Here is a 24,412-nt window from a genome sequence, read left to right as displayed (position 1 = left end):
TATTCCTTGATAAACGTTACCCCACTGATCAAAGAAGCCTTGCAGTCTTCAATCTTCTTAATTGAACCGAGATGACATTTATTAAAGGAGTTTGCATAATACATAAACTTCATTTAACAGTTCTATATGTGATCTAGGTTATTTTCACTTGAAGGTATTTTTTCTTCCAATCAATAATTCGCATCGTTCAATTCCCAACCGATAAACGTTCTCTGGTTCAATTCTCTTGTGTACAGTTCAATCACGTGACCCCATGGGGAGGAAAGGTATCTTCGGGAATTTATTCCCACGGTATTTACCTTCACGTTGTTGCTTGCCTCACACCGAACGCCACCGGATTAAATAAATTTGCGGCACCGACAAACGAGCGAACGTGAAAATTGAATCAGTGGCCAGTGATAATCTCTTCTCCAAGGGTGCCAAAGTTAGTCCCGATGAGCCAGTCTGCTGTGAAAATTGCTTTCCATCTGTTCGCGTTCGGCAGTGTCTAGACGTAACGGCTAGTGGAGCAACAATCTCTCACAGCTTTGCATGAACGCCGACCGTTAAAGTTTATAAGGGGAAGCAGTCGTTTCTCGCGGATGAACTTTCTCATACTTTTGGAATGGTGAGAGGGAGAGTATTGTGATTCTCTTCATCAGCCCCATCATCATCATCGTCGTCGTCGTCGTCATCGTTGCCCGTTCTTGGCTCATGTTTTATGCAAGAGACTGTAATTGTGCGAATGCTTTGCAAATTCAGTTGCTGCCTACAGTACTCTGTTCTTGTTTTACTCAAATGAGGAGTCCACTCTTCTCTATTCCTACCCTTGGTTGGTTATTTTTTTAAAATATTTACACAATGAACATAGAAAAGCTTAGAACAATAGCTATTTCTTTCGTTTTGGATCGTTGTTGAATCATTTGCTTGCATATTTTATTGCCATGGTTACCCTCGTGTTTTTTCATTCGGGTGTAGACATTTTTACTCTCCCGTCTCTCAATTCTCAGTGAAGTTTGTTGTGGGTGTTGTGGAAATGCGTTGCTGAACATTGTATACAGATGAATTTCGAATTGGCTTACCTGTGTGGTCATCCGTCTCACTTTTAATGCTACGAGTGTTGGTGCGATTTGGTGAAGTTGAAGCTAAATTTTGTGTTTCAGAGTACTATTTGAAGCGTTTATTAATTACAATCTTTATTTTTATTTGCGTTGATGAAATGGAATAATGAAACTCTATACCGTTATCGACGGACACAACTTTTTACAGTAAGCGCAATATGTTTACCCGTAATTTGGGCTTGATTCAAAAAAGTTTACAAAAAGACAACAAAGTTTCTTGAATCGTGCATATATTTATCGAGACAGTCTTTCAACAGTTAAAATTAAGATCGTAATAAATGTTAACAACATAAAATTTATTTTGAAACAAATCCCTGTCCATCATTTGATCAGTAAAGTACAGAATGAAAAGACAAATAATTTTCAAAAATTCCCACCGTTCGCCTTCTTAGTTGTGGCGACAACTATAAAACTATATGACAAAATGCCCTAAAGTTTAAAACGCTGTCCAGGCTGGAGAGTTATAACATGTTATAACGGTTGTCAAATAATTGCAACACAGAAACCACCATCAAGATAGCGCTATAACATGTTATAACTCTGTAGTCTGAACGTACTATAACTCAATTAGTATTGCAGAAAGTGACTGTTGTATCCATGCAGTTTCCTGCTATCCTTGGAATGCAACCATACTGTCTTAGGAGGAAAATAATCTTTACAAAAGACGTAGTTTTTCTATGCTGCGTAAATATCATCAACCTTTATTTTTATTTGTTTTGCCATTTTGAACCTGTGAGCATGATGTGTGTTGTGCTACACCCATGAATGATGAAACAAGCGAAGAAAGCACCATGTAATTTGTTGTATAACATCTGACAGGAATGAGAAAAGTCGGTGACAGATGTTACAACTACCAGCTATTATTTTCATTGTTTGCTCTTCCTTGTTCCTCATTAGCCCAACCATTTACCGGTGCAGTAGCGCCCTGGTGACGATCTATCATATTTGCAGCATTACTTTTTTGTGACACATTTATTGGATCAGTATTTTTCTTGCTTTCTTTTCGGCTGTGTAGTCGCAGAGATGATGCTACGTAAAAAGCGCTAGCTGGAGTCAAATTCATGACCAATTTAGGGCGATGATTCACGTAAGCCTTTTCTCATACAACTGATGAAGCCAAACCGAGACTTAGTATTTGCTGCAAAGAAACAAGCATGGAGTAACATTTTCAGATCTGCACGGCTACTGGATGATGAGATTTGTGACCCTGATAACACGAAGTGGTAGAGCAGATGAGGCCTTGTAATTAACTTCCTAGATCTATGACTTTAACAACCATTATAAATCTTCCAGTACATCAGGCCTCTCTTGGTAGTTACTCATAAGTCTGCTTCGAAAACCGATTTGTTTTTCTCCCAATCAATACTAATCTGCATGTGTTTTTCTTATAAAAACTGTGCACCATTATGCATAAGGGAAGTTTTGGACATAGCTGTCCAGTCGTATAAACAATATTACGCTGCAAACATCCCTAGCATAACATTGGTTTTATCAGCATCCGCTTACAAATGTGCTATGAAAAAATTAAAAATTTGCGCCCATCAGTTTCAAATAAATAAACAGCTGATTCTATTTGGACCAATTTTTGCACACATGCGCTCTTGAATATGAAGAAATATTGCTCTGCCGATCATCACATACAAATGAATAAAAAAAAAGAAAAAGTTCTACGCTCATTAGATAAACAATTTTAAGCACCCATCAGCCCAGAAAGTTTGATTTTATTTGGGCTCCTGTGAAGATACCTGGAATGCTCCTGTGAAGATACCTGGATACCAAAGAACTTTAGGAAATTTTCGTGAAGTTAGATGATGATCAGATATAGTATTTCACGAGAGTTCCAGCAAATTCCAGGAACATTAAAAGACCTTCGAGAAAGTTTAAAAAACTTCAAGTAATATCATAAAAAAATCATAGAGCTTCGGAAAAGTTCTGAGAATATCATGGCAATTCCATGAACACCCAGAAAATTGTGACAATTTGAGGAAAGCTCCAGACCGGAAAATTCGGAGAAAATTTCAGGAATTTCAGGAGTTTCCGTTGCAAACACATCAGTTGAGTTTATAGATCTTAAGAGAAGTTACCGTAGCTTCGAGCAGTTCTGACAATTCAGGGCAGTTTAATGACCACCTCGACCATCAAGGTGTTTGGGTTGACCTTGCTAGCCTAGATGACTTTGTGAAGCAGTTGATGATTGACAGTGCCACTTCGATACTTGTGCTCCGGTTGTGCTCCGTGCTCATGCACCTCGCTAGCTCAGTTAGCCGGCGTTGCTAGTTCACTGATCTTCTCTTTCCACCTTCACTGCAACTCTTTCAGTAATACTCATTATTGGTATTAATACCCTTGGCTCTACACATTTCTTGTACAACATTATCCGTGTTGATGTTCACTCAGACAACAGCGGCAACACCCTTTACTTTTTTTTCTTTGATTTGTTTTCCGTCGATCTTGTTTTTCGTACTGAGTACCTGAGTCGGTAGAATTTGACGCCAGGGACGCAGCTCCCACACCTGGACCCTACCTATCGACCCATGAACTCATGGACCGGCGACCAACGCCTTTACTTCCCTTCTACCGTGATCAGAGATTTTATGCCTCAGAAAATTCCGGCGGCGCCCACTGGGATTTAACCCAGGTCTTTTGGGACGAGAGGCAATTACGCTTATCACTACATCACTGGCGCCACTAACACCCTTTACTTACTTAAATATTTTGGGCACCTTCGGTGTTGCAAAGGACCTACGTTAAAGACGTTCGCCTTTTTTGATTTCAATGTTGATGCCCCTTCTGAGATGTCCTACCGGGTTCCAATCCAGCGCTTGCTTGCAGATCTCGTTTGCGCACCTTTATATAGTGTGGCTGACCCACCTCCACTTACGCTCTTCAATTTCTGTTGAAATCGGCCATCTGATGACATCGACGATGGAGCTCAGCAGGAAGATCAACTTATGAGGCCACCAGGCACGAATTATGTATCGCATGCAATGGTTGATTAATTCCTGGAGCTTTTGGGTGTTCTCCACTGATACACATCGTGTTTCGCTGGCGTTGGATTTCACATTAAAGTTAAAAATTCTGATTTTATGGCGTAGACTCATCTAGGTTGATCTTAAAGGCAGCCCTAGCCTTCTTGATTTGTTCACCTATGTCACTCTTGGTTAATATATTGGAAACTTTCATCTTTATCCACTGATTGTCCAACTACCGTATAGTTGAAAGGATTGTCTGTGTTTACATCCAACGGCTTGGTCCTCCAGACGTTGATGGTGAGACCCACTGAAGAGGAGCGTTCAGCTAGGTCCCTTAGTTTACTCTGCGCCGTTGAACTAATAGCGAAATATCATTAGCCAAATCGAAGTCGGTGAGGTGCTCCATAGTGATAGGCTTCCAAAGGAGCCCACGGTTCGGTTAACGGTCAATTGCAGTACGATAAGGAACAGTAGCGGTGATAATGTACATCCTTTTCTCACACCTGCGACTACTCGGATAGGGTCAGACAAAGCTCCATTATGCAGGACTCTACATGTGAAAGCTGCGTACTGCGCATCGATGAGGTTTACGATTTTATCCGGAACTCCTTTTTCGTAGTCAATGCATAGTGCATACCTAAAACAGGTACTCTTTGAAATCGTTGACCTGTTTCAGGATTATACTGAGCAGTCAACAGAAGAATCCTGCCGCTGGAGGGTTGTTCTTCTTCTGTATCCGTAACTTTGCAGAGAACTTTAACATGATGTGCACATTGTTGACGAAATACGCGTATCTGTCTAGGATAAGCAAATAAGGTAGTGGAATTAAATGGAAATTACTAATCCTTCTGTCTCTCTTTATGAGTTTTGGTATGTTTTTTGTTCTCAATCGAATTGCAGATGCTATGGTGTTCGGTGCGCTCTCGTATTTTTTCTTTGTTACCCCCCTTTGTTGTTTGTTGAGATGAGCGTCACATATGTAATATGCATATGCATGTAGTTTTTAGATAGATTTTTTTTCAGCAGAATATTGTAATGCATGATTATACTGATTAATTTAAGATTCAAATTCAATATTTCAGCAACATAACAGCACATTGTATCAAAACCATAATTACATCACATATCAAGGTGAATCCTGATCATACAAACCAAACCCTCTAACTAAATATTCCTCCCGTGATATTTGTGGAGATGTAGAGGCATACTCGGTTTCCAATTCAGCTAAGATCACGCTCTAACAGTTCCTTCTTATTTCCACCTGATTGCAAGGACGTGACTGGTGCCGTTATTGCCCAACTATCATTTTTCGTGGCGTAAACGCTTTGCTAATTTAATTTAAACAACCTCAAGGTGTAGGTGTAGGCAACAACTTATACTCAACCTCTATACAAGCAAATATTTTTGTGAACTTAGTCAGCTATTTTTGGCTTTTGGACAAGCCCTTGTTGCGCTTATTGCATATTCTTTGACACTTTCATACAGCTGGTTTTTTAGTACTTAGTTATCTGGGAACTTGAGAGACGCTTATTGAACCACTTCCCGATTAACTAATATTCACTGTACAGCTTTATATTGATACCGAGATATATATTGTTTTTACATGGCGGGGAATTTATTGATTTTATTTAATGAGAATCATTTTCGTCGAAATTAGTAAGAAGCAACCCATACAACTAAATTACAATTATTAACTGTAACCGGGACCTAGACTGGACAATATCTGCATTCTTTTCTGCAACGTTATCACTGAGTTAAAGTTTTATAATAGTGCTCATGCAACACTTTTCTCGACTAATTTATACATCTTTTCAAAAGAAATGGATTAAAAGATGTAAAACTACACATATAAAAAAATAAACCTAGTTGATTGTAAAAAAGATTTCAAATCAACTAATAATACAGTTTAAAAACTAATTATAGGCTATTTAGGAGTTTTTGATGTCCATGTTATTCAGTAAGAGTTGTTAGTTGTGTAAAAGCCATCAAATGAGTGATATATTTATTTTATTAGGATAGTTTTGCAGCTACAAGCTATAAGTTTTGATCAACATGTGTTTATTTATGATTTTAGCGTTTATTGGCTTCTGTAATTCAGTACGACTGTCAAAATGAATGTATGTGAAAATGCTGAGAAAACGCTTTTGAAAACCATTTTGGCAGCTTATGTCCGAAGCTACATTTGGAGCTTTTTTCAGCTACTTTACAGAATGACGCTGGAAAAGTTGGTTTATAATACTGAAAATGTTTGTTGGGTGATCCTTAAATATTTGGAATCCATGAGAATGAACGGCCACTCTCACTCAGTCGTTCAGTTGATTTATTGTGCAATTTCACTGGTTGCACAGTTGCAGCCATTGATATGTGCAGTCAGTCTAAGCTATTCTAAGAAGTCAAATAGATTTGTGGTCCTAGGAAAAGTTTTTCTTTATAGTTTTATCAATCTAAGTTCAAATTTTGGTAAAAATTTAGTATCTTTTGTATTTTTTACAACCAAATCAATACCCAAGTAACAATCTAAATGCTTGGAAGATTTATTCTTATTTTATCATTGTTTTATCATAGCATCCCTTCCAGCCTGTGGTTGTATTACGGTTTTGTGTGCTTGTCATAAAATCAGGCCGTCAAGTCCTCTATAAAACTGTTTTATGACTACTAAATTAAAACTCAGACTTCATAGTTTTAACGGTAGCTGTAAGGTGGTTCTGCATCACTACTTATAACTGAAGAATAAAACCAAAACAAAACATACAATTATGTTTTATGGTACACTTTTTATGACCGATATAAAACTTGAAGCAGTCTTAGACCTTCATTAAAGCTTCATTACAACTATCATCTTTATCAGAGGCCTAAGATTCACAGATAAGAAATATACTGCTACAACAAAAAATACTCTGAAATTTTTTGTCATTATAAAAAACAAATCTATTCAGATACATGAAATGAAAACCCCTTCAGTGCTTCTGAACACAATGAAGATGAGACGATCGACAATATGAAACAATATGAAGGAACTACAGTTATACGATCCCTACATAAGGCACAGTGCGGTGAAGGAGCTGTTAAAAATATTGAACAAGCGGCTTTCCGATACACTTCCGAAAGATCCACGAACCCTTCTTAAAGTAACGCCGACAGTTTCACTAAATCCGTTTGGAGATGGCCAGTATTGACATCACGGCTTAAAACCTTGTATTGAAAAAGCTTTTAGTGGATCCAATAAGCATTTCTTACATCTTGATTACAAGCGAAAATAGGAGGATCGCTTGGAATGTTGACTTTTTGACAGGTGGTCATGGTTTTTGTTTTGTTTTGATTCGCTGTACCGAATAAAACCAGCAAGCTAGTTATATAGCTTAAATATAACTTAACGCTCTCAATTTGGACTACGAAATGCTAAGATACAACCATTAGGTTTATGTTATGCTATAGAATTCCAATCTAGGAGAATATGTTATATTGAGGTATTTTTAAGGAGTAGCAAGTTATAACGAAAAAAAATGTCGCCGTATGAACAAATTTCACACAGTATGAATAATTACGCTTTAATTGATAGGCAATAAAACACTTTCATACATCTATGTATAATTAAATAATATGTGACTGGTTATTGCTCAACAGTAGTAACAGTTTTGTACTAAATAGATAATCTTTGAATGACTCTTTAATGCATGGTGCTAATGCAGACAAATTAAAAATATCCCTATATTTTAGTATTCATATGGCGCACTAAATTTATGCTCCTATTTGGTATAATAATCACCATAAATATTGCACGGCATGCTGTGAAGCATATACAGATTGGTTTAAAATTATAATAAAGTCGTCTTATTTTCAATGGTCAATAATATCAGCCATTATTACCAACTGACAAGGATCATGATTTCACATCAAACATCGAAAGAATAAAACCACAATAAAATATTTCTCAATATTAACTATCATCCAAAAACCCCAACTTAAAACCTTCAAAGTTGTCAAAATGTTTTGCGTATCATGTTTTATCAACTTCTTCAGGAGCGATTTATGCGGTTGTAATATAGTTTTATGGTAGTCATTAGAAGGCCTTTAAAACTTTCTGACCTGGAGGAGGTTTTATGTTTTCATTTTTAACAATCACGTCTAGAGTGTGATAAAACTGACATAAATCCTATGCTCCTAAAGTAGTTCGCATATCAAGTTTTAATGACTGCATTAAAACTGGGCCAATTGGCCATGACCCAAGTAACACATAAAACATCTTTTTGAAAAAGAATTAGAACAGCTTGTTGTATAAATGTATTATAAGAGATGCAGAAAACATCCCACGTTATATATGAGGTTTAAAGATGTTTTCTTCATACTTCTTTGATTCAACATTTTCCAAAATAGTTTTCTTTTGCTTTTATCTTAAAATGTTATTTGAACTTGCATCTTACTGTTTGAATACCACTTTAAAACTTGTCGTATACAAAATCAATCCAGATTGACGTAAACATTGACGGTGCCTTTGAGCCGGACTGTCTCTTCATGCAGTGATTGACAGTTTCTTATGAGGTATTCGGAGGTTTGTTATAAAGAAAGTTGAAAATACTTTTTTATGACATCTCATAAATTAATACAACTGAAAATGTGCAGGTTGTCTTATAAGGAGTTGAAAATACGTTTAAATAACATTCTGGCAATTAGATGTACGCTTCGCTACTAACAAAAAGTCTTCATGACGGATCGAAGGCGTGATGAACGAGAAAATAATTTTCATGCCATTGGCAAGAACATGATAGATACTTCTAACAAACCTTTCATCAAGCGGTGTTGGTCTAGTTAGGTAGTAACAAGTCTACCATGCCAAGGACCAGTAATCGAATCCCATGCTCAAGTTTTTTTTTATTGTTTTTTTTTGTCGCTGGTTTTTATGATGTTTCCAAAACATGTTATAAGACCAGTTTTTAGTTGTATAAGCTCCGCGTCTTGCGCTTTTTAGGTTGTATAAATGTATTAAATGATGTATATTAAAGTATTAGTGATTCTTTGCGTTAGTCATTACAAAGTATTTTCAACTTCTTTATGACAAGCCGTGTTGCTTGGGGACATGGCTGTATTGCGGTTCTCAGGAGATTGTTAAAGCAATGTGGTCGTCAGTGAAGGTTTTATAATTTGGTTATATCAACTGCTATAAAACTTAAATAAAACAAAAATTGTTGCTTGGGTAGTTTCGTTCCGTTTCCCATACAAGCTAGAAAATTCTTCCGCAAATCCAGATCGTAGCCGAAATCGTTCAAATTTAGCAATGTTGTTGGGGACCTCAATACAGATCGAAAGCCCTATTGTACAGGCTTCAGCGCATCAACATCATTTTTTATGTGTCATAGGTCAGTTTAATCCACACCACATTTGTCACGCGTATTCGGAAAATAACTTTAGTGCCGCCATAATCAGTTCGTGGAATTGCTTGAGAATGGGTATTCATGAATTTCATCTCATCTTACAGTCCAAGATAAGTAGATTTTTTTCAAACTCAGCACATATCGAGCTTGAAAGAGGTGCTTAAACCCCGTATGATCGTTATACCCCTTCCTCCCTGTGGGAATATTTTTATCCCACAACATGCATGGCGTTTTTGTGTACTATACTAAGGTGCAAATCTTTTTTATGCTTATTTGGTTATTAATCCGGTTAATATTTTCGACGATTGGACACTTCAAATTGGTTCTACATAGGACGGGACTAGTTTATGTCGATCCCCATCAAGCGAACCGTCTTTGATTGGAACTACAATGCAACAATAGCACGGATGCTTCCTCTGGATTCATTTGGACTAATTTGGTGAGATCGTATCTGATTTTATCTATTTAAACTAAATTTACATGATTCTCTTATATTTGGCGAATTCTTAATGGAGTTTTCTCCACACATCCCATTTTTTTTTTGTGTATTTGAAACCATAATTGAACGCCAAATGTCTGCACTTTTTGAACATGTGGTGGAACATTTCTGTAATTCATATATATTAAAACATTATATTATATACTGGGTTGGAGGGGAGGCTGAGGAAATCAAAAGATTTGTTGACTGGACGAGGGTTCGTGGATTTGCCAGTCTCTTCCCAAGTAACAATTTAGGTTTTATGAGGGTTCTGTAGACCATGATTTAGACTTGTAGAGTGCTATAAAACCACGATAAAACTTGAAATGTTACTTGGGTTGTCACGTGATTACAGATGGCCATCTGGTCGTTTTGTCTTCCAAAGGGCTTCAATGAAGCTGATTCACCCTGCTGCAACAAACCATCAGACAGAACTTTAAACCGGTAATCCTTGCACTGATTGTGGCTTCCATTCACATCACAAGCAACACACATGTTCTATGACAGTTTATATAACCTTTGTATGACTATTTTTGGTTGTATAGCAGTTTACTCAACATAATTCTATAAACTTGTGTTACTTGGGCACTACACTAAGGTGCAAATCAGGGTGCCTTCCATTCATTATGACTAAAAAATTGTTTTATGAAATTATGGAATAATAAGATATTATGATGATATTTTGTATGTGTAAGTAACAAGAAAAGATTTTAAAGTTTGTGTTTGACACATAAAACCAGAAAATTTAGCTTGGACAGAGTCACAATGAGCGATTTTCTGATAGCCTTTTCGCGAAGAGTGAAGAGCGAAGAGTGGGTGAGATAAATGACAAAATCGCAATTGCGACTCACATGTAGCAAAATTGGTTGGTATTATGTGTCAAACACAAACTTTACTATAGTTTCTTGATGTTTACACAAACAAAATATTATCATAATATCTTATTGTTCCATAATTTCATAAAACATTTTTTTAGCCAAAATGAATGGAAGGCACCCTGGTGCAAATCAACAAAAAATGTGTGAGGAAATAGAGTCAGTTCCTATTCTAGTCGATTTCGATCTCGAATTTAACTTGGAATTTAGTGCACATTGATCACAGCAAAATTGCTCAACATTGATCAACCCAATGTAGTTATGTAGGGAAAATTCTGTCAGTTCTTAACCATTACATTAAATTTAAATACATTATATCATGCGTAAGATGAACGGTGGTTTGATTATGCTACCATGAATTGTCGCGAGTTTTAAACCATATAACCATGATCCATTATAATTAATAGTCAAAAATGCATGACATACATCAATTTTGCGTAGTTCAAACAAACATAAATACTACATAAGGTTTTGGAGTGCTAGGCCAATCAATCAGGCTATGAATATGTACTTTTATATTTTGCCTGTACAACAACAAGTACAACTTTGCTGAAGAAAGGATATAGATATCAGTCACTGGTGATTTAACTAATCATAAAGTGTAGTCATATATGACCACATAGGTCCGGAAGGGATAAATACAATATCTATAAAATAAATTTATTGGTTCATTGCAATAGCCCAGAAAAGAGATTTTCAACACACAGCAAAAAAAAAAAATTGTTATCACATCAAAGTGGATGCGCTTCAATCGTGTCAAAATATGGTGTAATATTAATTACCAAAAAGGACAAAATTATCATTAATACAGTGCAGTGTATGAACTGACATTAAGCTGCATTTGCTGCATTTGCTGCATTTGCTGCATTTGTTTATTGTTGTGGCCATAAAAATTACATGAGATTTTCGGCATGATTTAAGTACATCCTCTTGGATGTAGTATTAAAATTAATTTTTGCTGTGCATAAGATATTATAAGAACTGATGTAGTAGGGGTTTATTCAAATAATAATGTTCCTTTATAGGATGCAAAATATTGCATAGAACTCTTATTGGGATATTCGATTAAAAGAGAGAATTTATTTCATCAACTTTGGTTGCAACTTGATATATAATCTAATTTCGCCTTACTCTTCGACGAATCTCTGAAGTTCCAAAAGTTCAAGCATTCAACGATATTTCCATGAAAACGAATGCTCCATAGCCAGCGTCCAGCACTTATATTTGTAATTCTATATTGAGAGCATAAAAAATGCCCCATAACCGCAGACAAGTTGTCTCAGTTACAGACAAAATTGCCCTATTCCTGTGTGTTTCGCTAGACGCCATAGTGGTCTGAGATTGCGGAAGCACAATCTCACTCACTCGTACGAATCAGATTGAATTGCATCAAATTTATCCTCCACACCTGATGGTCACCGCAGTGATGAACGGTTTGGGACGCGTCAGTGCATGGCGGCGAAAAGTAGGTATAACTCTTCTCGTGATGTGTGATGCTGCTGCTTCAGAGTAGCGTGAAATTGCCACGAGGAATTCCGGACGAGGCTCAATGTCACACTGCCATTCTTTGCCTTGCACCTGATGGATCCCAATGGTAGGGCAGAAGGCAGTATTTTCTTGCAGCTTGCGATGGCTGCTGCCCCATAAAAAGATTAATCCCATATGACGGGCGGGCGAGGAAAAACAAAAATCCCATCGCATATTGCAGGGAGATGACAAAACTTTTCTCATAAATCATGTTTTGGGGCAATTTCATCACCTTATGGGATGCGTGAACGGATAGGCGAAGGGGTTTTGAATGAAAACTGGAGATATCGTTTCATGCTGAAGACGAATAATATGTAATATTATGGTGGAAGTAGATCGAACATAATATACACCTCTTTTCCCAAACACATTTTACTCATTCAACAAGCGATAATCATGAGTAATACGATTCCTACAATCTTATCAATTACCTTTGCTTGATATTTGAGATCCTAACTCATATGCAACTATCAGAAAACAATCCTATTCACGTCACTGATTGCATCACCCAATGAATACATGTGCACAAGTGCAGAAATGGTGAAAATGAATTATCTTCTTCACGGATGTTGACTTCGTTCGACCGAAACGATGTGCATATCGGGGTTATTGCTTAGCATAGGTAGGCTTCTATAGTTAGCTTAGTCTGGTTCTTCAATGAATCTTCATAGGAAGCATGTGCTGAGGGTACGATTTTTTCAACCGTAAATTAATTGCTATGCCGATCAGTGAAGACAGGAGGCCCTATAAATGCAGTAAAATGCTATCATCATTCCGTATGATGTTCTTCTAACAGTACTTTGGATGTGGTCTGATTTCCAAGCTAGCTGTGTGCAGTTTGGTTTCCATGCTCCGTATGATGCAAATACATTTGCAAACTAATTGCTATTACTACATATTGCTTATGAGCAAATGACGTTACATTTGATAAAATTCGTATGAACACCCGCCGGTAATAATTTGTATTTCTCAATAGACACAATTAGCAAAAAAGAAATAGCATTCTATTTATAATCATCATTCTCAACTGTGCAGACGCATATAATTAACGCAATTGGTATTCGATCGAGAAACGGAGGAGGTCCACAAGAAAGCTATGACGCAGCCGGTGCCGGACGGACAGACGCACAGCAGAACCACGTAGAACAATTAAATGCGGAAAAAAGAGAAATCACCTGAATGAAGTTAGGTACTTCCTTTGCTTCACCTTGTCTCACTCGTTCAATGCCACAATTTCAGACTTGCCCGTTTGTTGTAGCTCCATGCGATGTTTGTTATTACCCACCGTCTGCTGTAATGAGTCGAGCCTCCTCGGAAGAGGTCGGCCGGGAGTTGAATTGTGGTAAGGGACCATGCACTTATTACATAGGATATTTCTGTCCCATCTCTCTTTTAGTAAGATGTTAACATGTTCTGTATTCTTCATGTTATTCTTCATGATTTTATAAGGAATTCCTGAGATTCCCTGCCTCCCTTGTATCTACACCAGGGTTGAAAAAATCATGAAAAAATCACCAGCATTCACTATTAAATGAATTTTTCATCCATAGTGAACTTTGATGAATTTTAGTGATTTTTTCAGCCCTGATCTACACTGCGGTGATCATAAAAAACCTGATAATCTCATGAATCTAACATGCTTGTCTAATATATCAATATCACACTTTTCACTCTTATTGTAACTTTAGAAGATTTAACGTTTTTTGCACTTTATAACTATGGGCCGAACATTAGAAACGTAATTTTGAGACGTGATCCTAATTATGGCCTACGAACTTTATATGATAACTCTGTTTTGGTATTGGTGAAACCATTCGCGTTAACGACGACGACTGCAACTGTTCGCTTCTATAGGAAAACCCCATGAGCAAATTTCAGTTTCGTGAAACATAGTGAATTGTTACTTATCCCTTCACTCCACTGAAAAATCTCGTAGGCAAAATGTCAATCTGTACGTGAAAGGGCGGATCAAAACTGTACACATGCTATTTAAAAAAAAAACCCAAATTTGAGTAGAATCTACTCATATCCGTCCTGTGGGTTGTTTAAAAATAGCGTGCATGGCAAATAAAAGTGTCTCATATATAAGTACCGCTGACTCAAATTTGCAGAAGCGTAGGTCACCCGTAGAATGAGAAAGTTATTTTAAAATATGAGTAAATGTCACTAATATTTGAATGACATTTACTCATATTAAAGACCTAGGTTTTGCTAATTTGAGTAAACGGGATTGAAATATGAGTTAGATTTATTTACCGTGTAACTAGGCGCATCGAAAAACATTCAAGCAGAACAATGCATTATGTCCTAAGTAACATTGATCCATTCTCTAGTCGACTTTCCGTTTCGTTAATAACTTGGCTACGAAATCGTGTCATGTCGTAGCTTCTTTTATTTTATTTTTTTTTTGTTGAAAATAGCTGGAAGAGTGTGAATGCAAAGAGAAATTCCTTTGACAGTTCGTTATGTGTGTGGTCGTGAGATGATTTATTTGGCTTGTATTTTTACTCTAAAAGTATCGTGATTTATGTTGTCTGGATTTAGCACGATGCGCACGAAGTCAATAATAACGCGTGATATGAATGTTGCATCCATTATTTTCAAACAAACAAAAGAAGCACTCCAACAGAACCGAAGTGAATTCAATAACGTTTCATTGGCGTTTTTATGCGTTCGGCCGAGTTTAGTTCTAAAAAAGAAAAAGGTGTCGCACGGCATGTTTTGTTAAAAATGGTATAAAAATGCAATTATCCCCTACTACAAGTTTCTCCCGGGGGCAGTCCGAAGGTTCCAAAAGCGGCTAATGTTGTCAATGATGTATTTAAAGTCTATCGAAAGCCTATTGATTAAAAGTCATGAAGAAAGAACTGTAGTACGGCATGTTTTGAGTGATTAAAATATCTGACCGCATTCAAAACCCTCCATCACAACCGATTGAATGGAAATGACCATGTCTCGGTTGATTATAGGAAGATTTTAGTTCTTCGCATGTCATTCTTTTTGAAAATGGTTCTTATTTCTGTGTATTTACTGTAAATATCTATTTTTAACCGGCGTCGTATAGAACATCTCATCACAAATTTAGCAAGTTAGACAAGTCCTACAGAAATCCGGAATATCTCCGGTATCCGGTGACCATGGTTATTTTTGTGACTACACATTGTTTTAGTTTTCTAGTCGAATGCTTTTGGAAAAATTAAAATCGGATCATATTTGACGAAGTTACAACACGCCAAAGTTGACCACAAATTTGCCTATCCTAGTTATTTTGAGAATCCCCTATGTGTATAACAAGTGTGCATAACAAAACAGTAATTATCCGGTTTTGTCTCGGTGGGTTTTCAAACAAGCGCTCTTATTTTCTGTGAGTGACTAGTTCTCCATTGACCCTACTCACATGCAAAAAATCAAACCAACTGGTTGAAACCCCGCCGAGAAAAAGCGGTGGGTGCAACTCAGTGGGTAATGCGTTCTTCGGGGGATAGCTGTATATCTGAAATATACTGATATAAAAAAAATACTTCAAGCGCTCAATCGTTATGACAATTTTTTAAGTGACAGTTACTCCAAACCACTCTGTATACATGAAATAATATTTTTAATTCCATGGTGAATCTCCATCATTGAGGAAACAATGTATGAGAATTTGTCGAAAGTTAATGTTACTTTCAATTCTCCTAGTAATGAAATAATTTTGTAAAAATGCGTATGCCCTTTCATTGTCACCGGCTCTATGTGATAATAAACAACCACTACTGCACATTTAAATACATTCAACCATTTTCTCTATTCCAGGCGGCGCATATAAATTCAACGCTGTGCACAACGGGTGAGTATTATTAATAATTATTTTTAAAAAGACGTTTCTGAATTATCTTACGATCTTAAATTTTGTATGTTCATTTGATGTAATTATGACGGATCTCAAGCATCATTTTTGATTTAATTATGGCCTTCAAGTCCATTATGAGCCTTACAAACCTCTTCAAAGCTATGATGAAACCGAACACGTACACGTACATAATAGATAGTGTTGCTTAACCGGTAACACTGTGCCATTCTGCAATACCGATATAATAGCTTTTATCCTTATAAAAACCGGTAGTTTTGGTTTATATCCAATTTAGACGTTTTTTTTAGCTAATTCTGATGAACTCTAATAATAAAGTATAATATTAAATATTAAATTTTAAATCAAATCATACAATCTTATATTTTAAGATTTTTCAAAGCTTATTCAGCTATCTTCATAAAAATTATATCCAAAAATAGGTTTTAAAACACTATCTTGAACTTAAAGTTCTAAGTATGTTACAAATTGGAATAAAATTGATATTTAATAGTAATGGTTAGCAACTGAGCATCTAATCCTAATCCTAATGTATTTTTTTTTCTGTTGTGATCTATTGTGATATATTCCCCGTTTATCGTATCATTATTATGTGAAACGATTGACATGGACTGACCAAAAGTATTTTCCAAGCAAGGCATTACTTTTCGAGTGAAATGTACTACTTGACTAAGACTGTGCCCCGTAACTTGGGTAGATCACCTTTTCGTGGTACGTTACGGGATGTAAGATCTACCACTGTTTCCTAGTCCTGACTACTTCAAACTAGGGAAACAGGATTTTTCAGTAATCAAAGGAACACATCTTAGTCCTTGTTACTTTTTATACCTTTTTGATAGTGACAAGACTCGGCTTTGTCCACAAAACAAGGAAAAAAATAGTTAGTCTTCATCTATGTGATTCCTTATCTTCTATTCGTTGTTCCCTAGGTTGAAGTGTCATTATCGGTGGTCATTATCGGTGTCATTCCTTACTTTTGTTGTTAAGGAATCCAATTTTGACTGACAAAGGGGTGCGCCTTTGTAGGGTGGTTTCACTCGAAGGCAAGCATGACAACTGTATCAAGCCCGAATACTTCATCATTTCTCAATTGTGATGGAGTAATTCGACAAGCGCTAAACTAAGAACACATGATGCATAGATCAAATACTGGTCGCCATGGCTCTATATCCCGAACAGAGGAAAATAAAAAAGACCTGCATTTCAAAAATCAAAGGGTTCTGCCAGCCCCTTATCCAGAAAAATACGTCTATTATAGAAGATTGCTGTACAAGATCATATAAGGTGTTCTGAGTATTCCTTTTTTATGCCACATAATCGACACATATCCCCTTGAAGTTTTCTTATTAGCTTCTAATTACATTTACATGTTACTAAATCATTGAGATCTTCCTTTGATAATTCAAGAATTTGCGAGTCATTGGAATGTTCGGATTTCGTTCGTTTCGACTGCCTAGCAATGGAAGTGTTATTGCAGTTGGTCTCCACTATAATTTTTTTCATATTTCTTGATCTACATCGGCTTTTTCATTTCCTTAAATTCCGCAGAGGCCAGGAGCCCAGTATAGGTTCACTTGGTTTTGACAGGCCAATTTTTGAAGGGATATTGCGCTTTCTCATACACGTTTTGAATTGCATGTTGCTGATTTTAAAGCATTTATTGCTGCTTGACTATTAGACATAATGCAGGTATTCGAATGTATATAATTTCTGCGCAAGCATATTTCAGAGCATTCAAGAATTGCTTGAATTTATGTTTTGAACACGGTTGGCCAGTTAAACATAAATATTGAGAAAACTACTTTTTTTCTCTTTATTATAGAGATGGTTCGTCTCTTAAAAAACGAGGGGTGGGGACTTCAGACGGGAGTCCTCTCAATAACAGAGCTAAAAGGATTAGGAGGTGAGATTCCAGGAGAGAATCCCGAGGATACTTCAGAAGGAAGTCCAAGTAACATTGCAAGCTTTATAGAGGTTTTATAGCATTCTACAAGTTCAAATCATGGTCTACAGAACCCTCATAAAACCAAAATTGTTACTTGGGAGTCCCACAAATAAGAAAGTTTTAATATTTCAGAGTTTTCCTTTAATGCTACCGATGTTACTGTCGTTTTTAATAATCGTGGTCATGTGGCAAGTTCCGTGTCCTGATCCTTTGTAGTCGCTGTGTTTAATTTTAGTGCCGTCATTCGTCCATTTCCGTGTCCTCGTACGTGCTTTGCTTGGGTAGATATCTCCGTTCATCCGTTTCAGAGTTAGTAGTCGTTGGCGAGATATGAATTTGAGTCTTGATATTTGATACATCAAATTTGGTTAAGCAGACCTGCCTCCTGAAGAAAGCAGAAAAGCGCAGCGATGCTGGATGGGTCATTCCTAACGCTACCTGAGATCCCGTATAGAAAACGGGGCCCGTAGGCCCGTATGTATCGCACCGCATTCTAAATCTGTCTCCGCCTCCCATGTTGTGGAAGACTTTTTTATGGTCAGTTCTTAACCGGAATAAAATGACTTGGAGTCGGTGTTTAGGTGGATCCTCCCATTTTGTGGTATCCTCTTTTACCTTCCGGATAAATTACTCTCGAAATCGCATCCATTCGTTAGTTCAGCAGTTTCATACCGTGATTGTGGCAGAATCGAAAAATATGGCGATGGGTTTGTTGGAGGGCAGAGTGGCAGCTACGAGAATGGAGGCTGCATCAGTAGTGAAGACACTGTAGGTGTCTGGTAGTCGGTAAAAGGTGCAGAGATCCGAATAGGAAATTCTAATACCGACTCTACCACCGCTTTGGGTATCGTGCTTGATGATTGTTGTATTTGGTTCGATGAAATTCGGCTACTGTTCTCACTAGTGGATGAGGAGTTGGTTCTCTGCTCCTACACGATTGTTAAATTTTGAACTGTCTGTATAAAAGACAACTGAATCTGGGTGGATGTTTGGTCCCCCATTTTCCCACACATTATGACCATTACGATGTATAAACAATCGAACTTTTTTTTTCATTTTTAATACAGGAGGATCAATATCAAACATTTTTAGACTTCTCAGAACTCCAGTAAGATCACCTTCATGAAAATGTTTTGTTCGTTAAGCCCTTAATGCACTCCTTTCAGCTTATAATTGGATAAATTGATGCAAGCAGATATATTAGAGCATGGGGCGACCACTGCGTAGTGGTTAACATTCATACCTATCACGCCAAAGTCACGAGTTCAAATCTCACCTTGGACAAGTCAACAAGAGTGTTAAAGTGACTATACAAAAATATTAGAGCATATAGTGCCATACTTAGTCTGCTGTTTATTGCGCCAGTTATTGAGCGAGTAGCAAGTCTTTGCCGTCTCCCTAGTTTCCTCTGAACCAATTTTTAATTCGAATTCGGCCACCAAACCAACGATGCCAAGTAAAAATTCTGCAATCATTTGGTATCGACTCTGATTTATGATGGTTTTATAATGGCAATGAATAATCCATTTAGTTTAAATACAGCATTTCACGGTGTAAAACGTTCCTGCTTAGTAGTTCACCTTTTCGCTGTTTTAAAAACCTTTTACAGTCTGGCGAGAAGTCAAAAACTGTCTTGCTTTAAAATTAGATTTAAAGTTGTTCTCAATCCCACCATAAAACTGTTCTATAAATCAATCATAAACTTCATTAGCATTTTTTTTATTAATGTCTTGATAAAATACTCTATAAACCTGTTCTAACATTATAAAAGCAATCATAAAACCATTAGGTTTTAAATGAGAGCAAATGGCATATATTGTTGCCTTTTAGGCTTTTAAAAGTGTATCATAAAATCTCCTCTGTTTACAAATTGAATTTTAAGGATGGATACTCACAGTGAATAAAAACCAAATTTATGACAAGGATATCTCGAAGGATAAACGAAGTTGGAGGAAAAATTCAAGCGATGATCGATCTGAAGAATATATTTTTTTTTAATATAAAATAATTAGCAAAATAGATGATTTCAATGGGCGGACTCAAGTTTTTCGATGTTTTCACGTTTCACTTCAAATTTTATATGGCACCTAAAACTAGGCCACTTCATGAGAACTATTTTATAATTTTGGAAATTCGGCAGGATTTTTATACGATCAGTTTTTATTTTAATTATTTTGATAAGATCGGATGGTATTTATAAATACTTTTTTATCTTGATTGTTGTTTTTCTAGTGAACTTAGCAAGCAGCTAGGGTAAATGGCTCGGATAATGGTTTTAATTGTTGCCAAATAGCTTTTATTGTAGCTTAAATACGGGTTTAAAATGGATCTCAATGCGTTTATCGCACAACCATTTTGCAGTAAATCAATCTTGAAGAGCTTCGAAAATATACCCTTCAGAACCTTCTCCAGGGTGGGCCAACTAGACAGATTCTAGCATTAATGAGGTTTTGGTGGATGCATCAATGGCAAAGCAGTCTAGACCAGGGTTTTATGAATGTTGTTTTATAGTAGCTTTGTAGTATTTCATAAAACTTAAAATGTTACTTGGGATGCATAGGTTATTCTGGGTTTTACAATCTTCATTCAAATCCAGTGGATCAGTTTTAGTTTTAAGCCTCATTTCCAAAAGTTTTTTAACTATTCAATCAGCATTTGTTGCATTATTAACAACCTGCTCTAGAAGTGAATTTCAGTTAAGATTACTGTCAAGATCTATTTCCAGATATGCTTGAAAGTTCTAAAGAGTTATAACATGTTACAAGGGTGTTATAATAATTAACGCCTAGAAAAACGTCACCAATACAGCCTTATAACATGTTATTAGTCCGCAGTGCGAACATAGCATAAGTTTGCAAGCTTCCACTCTGCTAGGGACCTTATAATTATTATGCTAAGAACCAATTAGCTCCCATCCCAAGTATCCAACATGCCCGATATATCGTTAATGTAACGCGATGTAACTATAAACGCGTAAAAAATAATTAGAGGGCTTGATGTAGACTTGAGATATGCTATGAGGACTCAATCATTTCGGTTGCATAGCTAATGATTATGATTATGAGTACCAATTTCTATTCATTCTATTCAAATTTCTCATTACCAAAAAATCGGTTTTCAAGAAACATACCCGGTAATGTAAACCCTTATTATAGTGGTCACTTTGAAAGTAGCAAGAATCATGGTCCTCCTAAACCTTTCCCAATACTTTTTTATTTTATTTTTTAAGAGCATTCATGCTCTCGAATTTACCTCATCCAACTGAGCTACTCTAGAAATCCCTCGCTGGTAAAAACGTCTCATACGTACCACACACATAGTTTTCCCTGCAAAGCAATAAATCAGATAACCATCAATTTCAGAAATTAGATAGAGTATCGATTATACCCCCGCGGGAGCACATGACTCGAAAACCGCAAGTTCGGCCAACGCGACGCAGCACCTGACAGACTAACTGTCGTGACGGATGAACGAATATGGTTGACTATTTTTGCCTCTTGCGACGTATCAACCTACCTGCCATTACAGTGAACTCACTCACTGCTGCTGACTTCCTCCCCCACCGACGCCTTTACGAAGTATAGCATATAAAGCATCAGCATGAAACGACGACATCACGGCTGCTGCTGTTCGTGTAGCCTACGGCAGCATGGTTTGGTAGCAATGATGCAATGTGTCGTCCTCGTCGTCAGTTGGATCACCATCGCGTGCAGTCAGCGACGACGATACGCAGTGAATAGTGTGCGGGCACAGGTGGGATAGGGACCTGATCCTCACTTGGAAACATGGTACGGCGTTTCCCGTGTAAAAGTATAAACATTCGCCCGCAGCACACAGTGTGAGTTATCGCTCTGTAGGGTATCCAGGTGGAGATGCAAAACATTTTACATTTTATCGATCTGATCAACAATGCCCTAGAATAATATTCTGAAATGATTGTAAATGTAACCATTATTTAGTAAAAGTAAAAACTATTGCCTGAAAATACTATGGTCACTGGCCACTCTATCGTTGCGGGTTGCGGCACACGTTGGTGAGTCAGGCTGTTGGCGTTATTTTCCCGGTGAGGTGGTGTCCATGCCTACCTGTAGTATTGGTGCTCGATGGACGGAATTGGAGAGCATAGAAGTGACTCACCAACACAGCTGCACGTAACTTGCCATTGCCAGCAGCAGCTTGCGACTTCGGGAGCATGAACGAATGAGCAAATGAATAGAACGTAAAATAACAGAACCAAACAGTGATGCCACATATACAGATTTATCTGTAATCATACAGATTTTTGTCAATATTTTGATACAGATATCTGTATATACAGATTACAGATTTTTGAAAAATATACAGATTTTTTAGATTTTTCAAATAAGGGGAAAATATGTTATGCTATTTTTTTTATATTTTTTAATTGCGAATAATAATCTTTTCCTTCTTTTGAACAGCTTGAATTCAATCTGAGCATCGAACCCAAATCGTCTTTTTCACTAAATAAATTATTATTGTTTTAGCTTCGAATGGACTTGGAATCTTTTGAATGGACTTCTGATGTTCAGATGCTCTGATTTCTCGTTGGAAGAAATAGTAGTTTCCTTTTTATTTGTCGAAGAGTCAACTGAGTATATTGATATTTGCTTAGCAAAATTTCAGAAATGAAGAATATTGCAAGGGGCTATCAACTCTGCACACTGTGCTGAAACACAGCATGACACATTGTTCGGCACATAAGGGCACGCTTTGACAATTTGGATACAAACAATATAATATAAAACGGCATCACTGTTGAGTGTTGACATTTTGCCGATCGTTTCTAAGGTTTACTACTCGGGTCAATACTTTGTTTACTCACAAACGAAACTAGTGAGAGAATGTCATACATAAAACTGGTGATACATGGATTCAATCAAGAAGTTGTAAACGACAAACAGATACCCACCGGTGTTGGGGATCATTCGAAAAATTCTGTAAGTATTGTCTGAATCGTGAATCTCTTCAAACCTAGCGAAACTACGAATCACAGAAAAAAAACACACGGATCGTGCTTTCATCTAGAAAAGCTTCTATCAGTGCATTCTGCGTAGATTGGATTTAATTGTGGAACGACGAGCATCGAGTATCTATAGTTTGATGAATCTTCATATTCACTATTGACAAAGTTCACATAAACGCACTAGGACTCACGAACTTTTTCCTTTTTTTTTGGCTCCCGGTCTTGCCTAGTATCTTCGGGACGGAAATTTTCACATTTTCTCTTGCGTTTTTTCTCGGATATTATTGTCAGTCATTAGTCATAATTGGTGTGGACTGGATTGGGCGGAATCTTCTCGAGTTCTATACAGATCTAAGGCGCCTGATAAAGCGCTTCCGCTGAAGTCTGCGGTGACTGAGAATCCTATTTTCAAAGGATGACAGTTCTTCAGAGGTAGGCATAATAATCGAAAGACTTGGGTTATATCTTTGAGGACACGCACTTCTGAGTCGATCAGATGATTTAAAACTGGTTCGACGATGTTGCTACAAGCGTGGGATTAGACTATGCTTGAATACCGTATTGGTTTGATGGTTTGCAGTTCTTCTTCCATCTCCCGACCTGCTAACACTCTACTGAGAATAGAGGTGAATGTCTACCATGATCCATCAGAGAAATTGAGAATGTAAACAAAATTCCAAATGTCATAACCTTCAGGGTTGCCAAACACCTTTATAAGCATACTTTAATTGTCCTTGATAGGTACTTTCGGCAGAGCGCTTGGCACAGCTTTTGACACAACTCATAACGCAGAGTTGAACACCCTTTGGAATATTGCATAATTCGACTAAACTTTCAGTAAAAGTTTTGTGTTAAAACTTATCGAAAAATTACGGAGTTGAAAAAAAAAACAAACGTCCAGATAAAGGTTTTCGTAATTACAGACATACAAAAAATAAAATTCTAGAAAATTGTGATAGTTACTTCACAGACAAACAGACATAACACTCGCAAGATGTTCATCGAATAAGCATTTAACGGTTAATTTAAATGTATCGTAGTTGGTAGTACCGACACTTGCAGTGCGCATAGTCAATTCCCTTGCGTTTGACGTTTACACACTACCGCCATCTGTTTAGCGTACTACCCACCACAGTGTACTCAACAGATGGCGGTAATGTTTTAGCAACTATGTTTTACAGTGAGAAATAATTAATGTTTTATGTCTGTTTGTCTGTGGTTACTTCATTAAGAAAATCTTCAGCCGGAAACATATTCGCCTCTCACAACTGGAACTTAATCTTTTGTATTTTCAATCTGTAGAAAAGATACT

The 24,412-nt window shown here is 37.0% G+C and overlaps 1 protein-coding gene across 1 annotated transcript in view; it reads left to right on the top strand.

Annotated features, from left to right (window-relative positions):
- Nucleotides 1-15,955: 15,955 nt before the first annotated feature.
- The window catches only part of LOC135708922 (protein couch potato-like), a 409,839-nt gene continuing 401,382 nt past the window's right edge, over nucleotides 15,956-24,412 (top strand). Inside the window, exons 1-2 of the mRNA XM_065231102.1 lie at nucleotides 15,956-15,976; nucleotides 16,117-16,150. Of these exons, the coding sequence (XP_065087174.1) occupies nucleotides 15,956-15,976; nucleotides 16,117-16,150 (55 nt within the window). The remainder of the gene's footprint in view (nucleotides 15,977-16,116; nucleotides 16,151-24,412) is intronic.

Source organism: Ochlerotatus camptorhynchus, unplaced genomic scaffold, assembly GCF_037179485.1.
Source record: "Ochlerotatus camptorhynchus isolate MF236.1 unplaced genomic scaffold, CSIRO-AGI_Acam_v1.1 ptg000342l, whole genome shotgun sequence".
Taxonomy (NCBI): domain Eukaryota; kingdom Metazoa; phylum Arthropoda; class Insecta; order Diptera; family Culicidae; genus Ochlerotatus; species Ochlerotatus camptorhynchus.
Note: the sequence above shows the minus strand (reverse complement) of the source record. Positions and strands in the feature narration are given on the sequence as shown.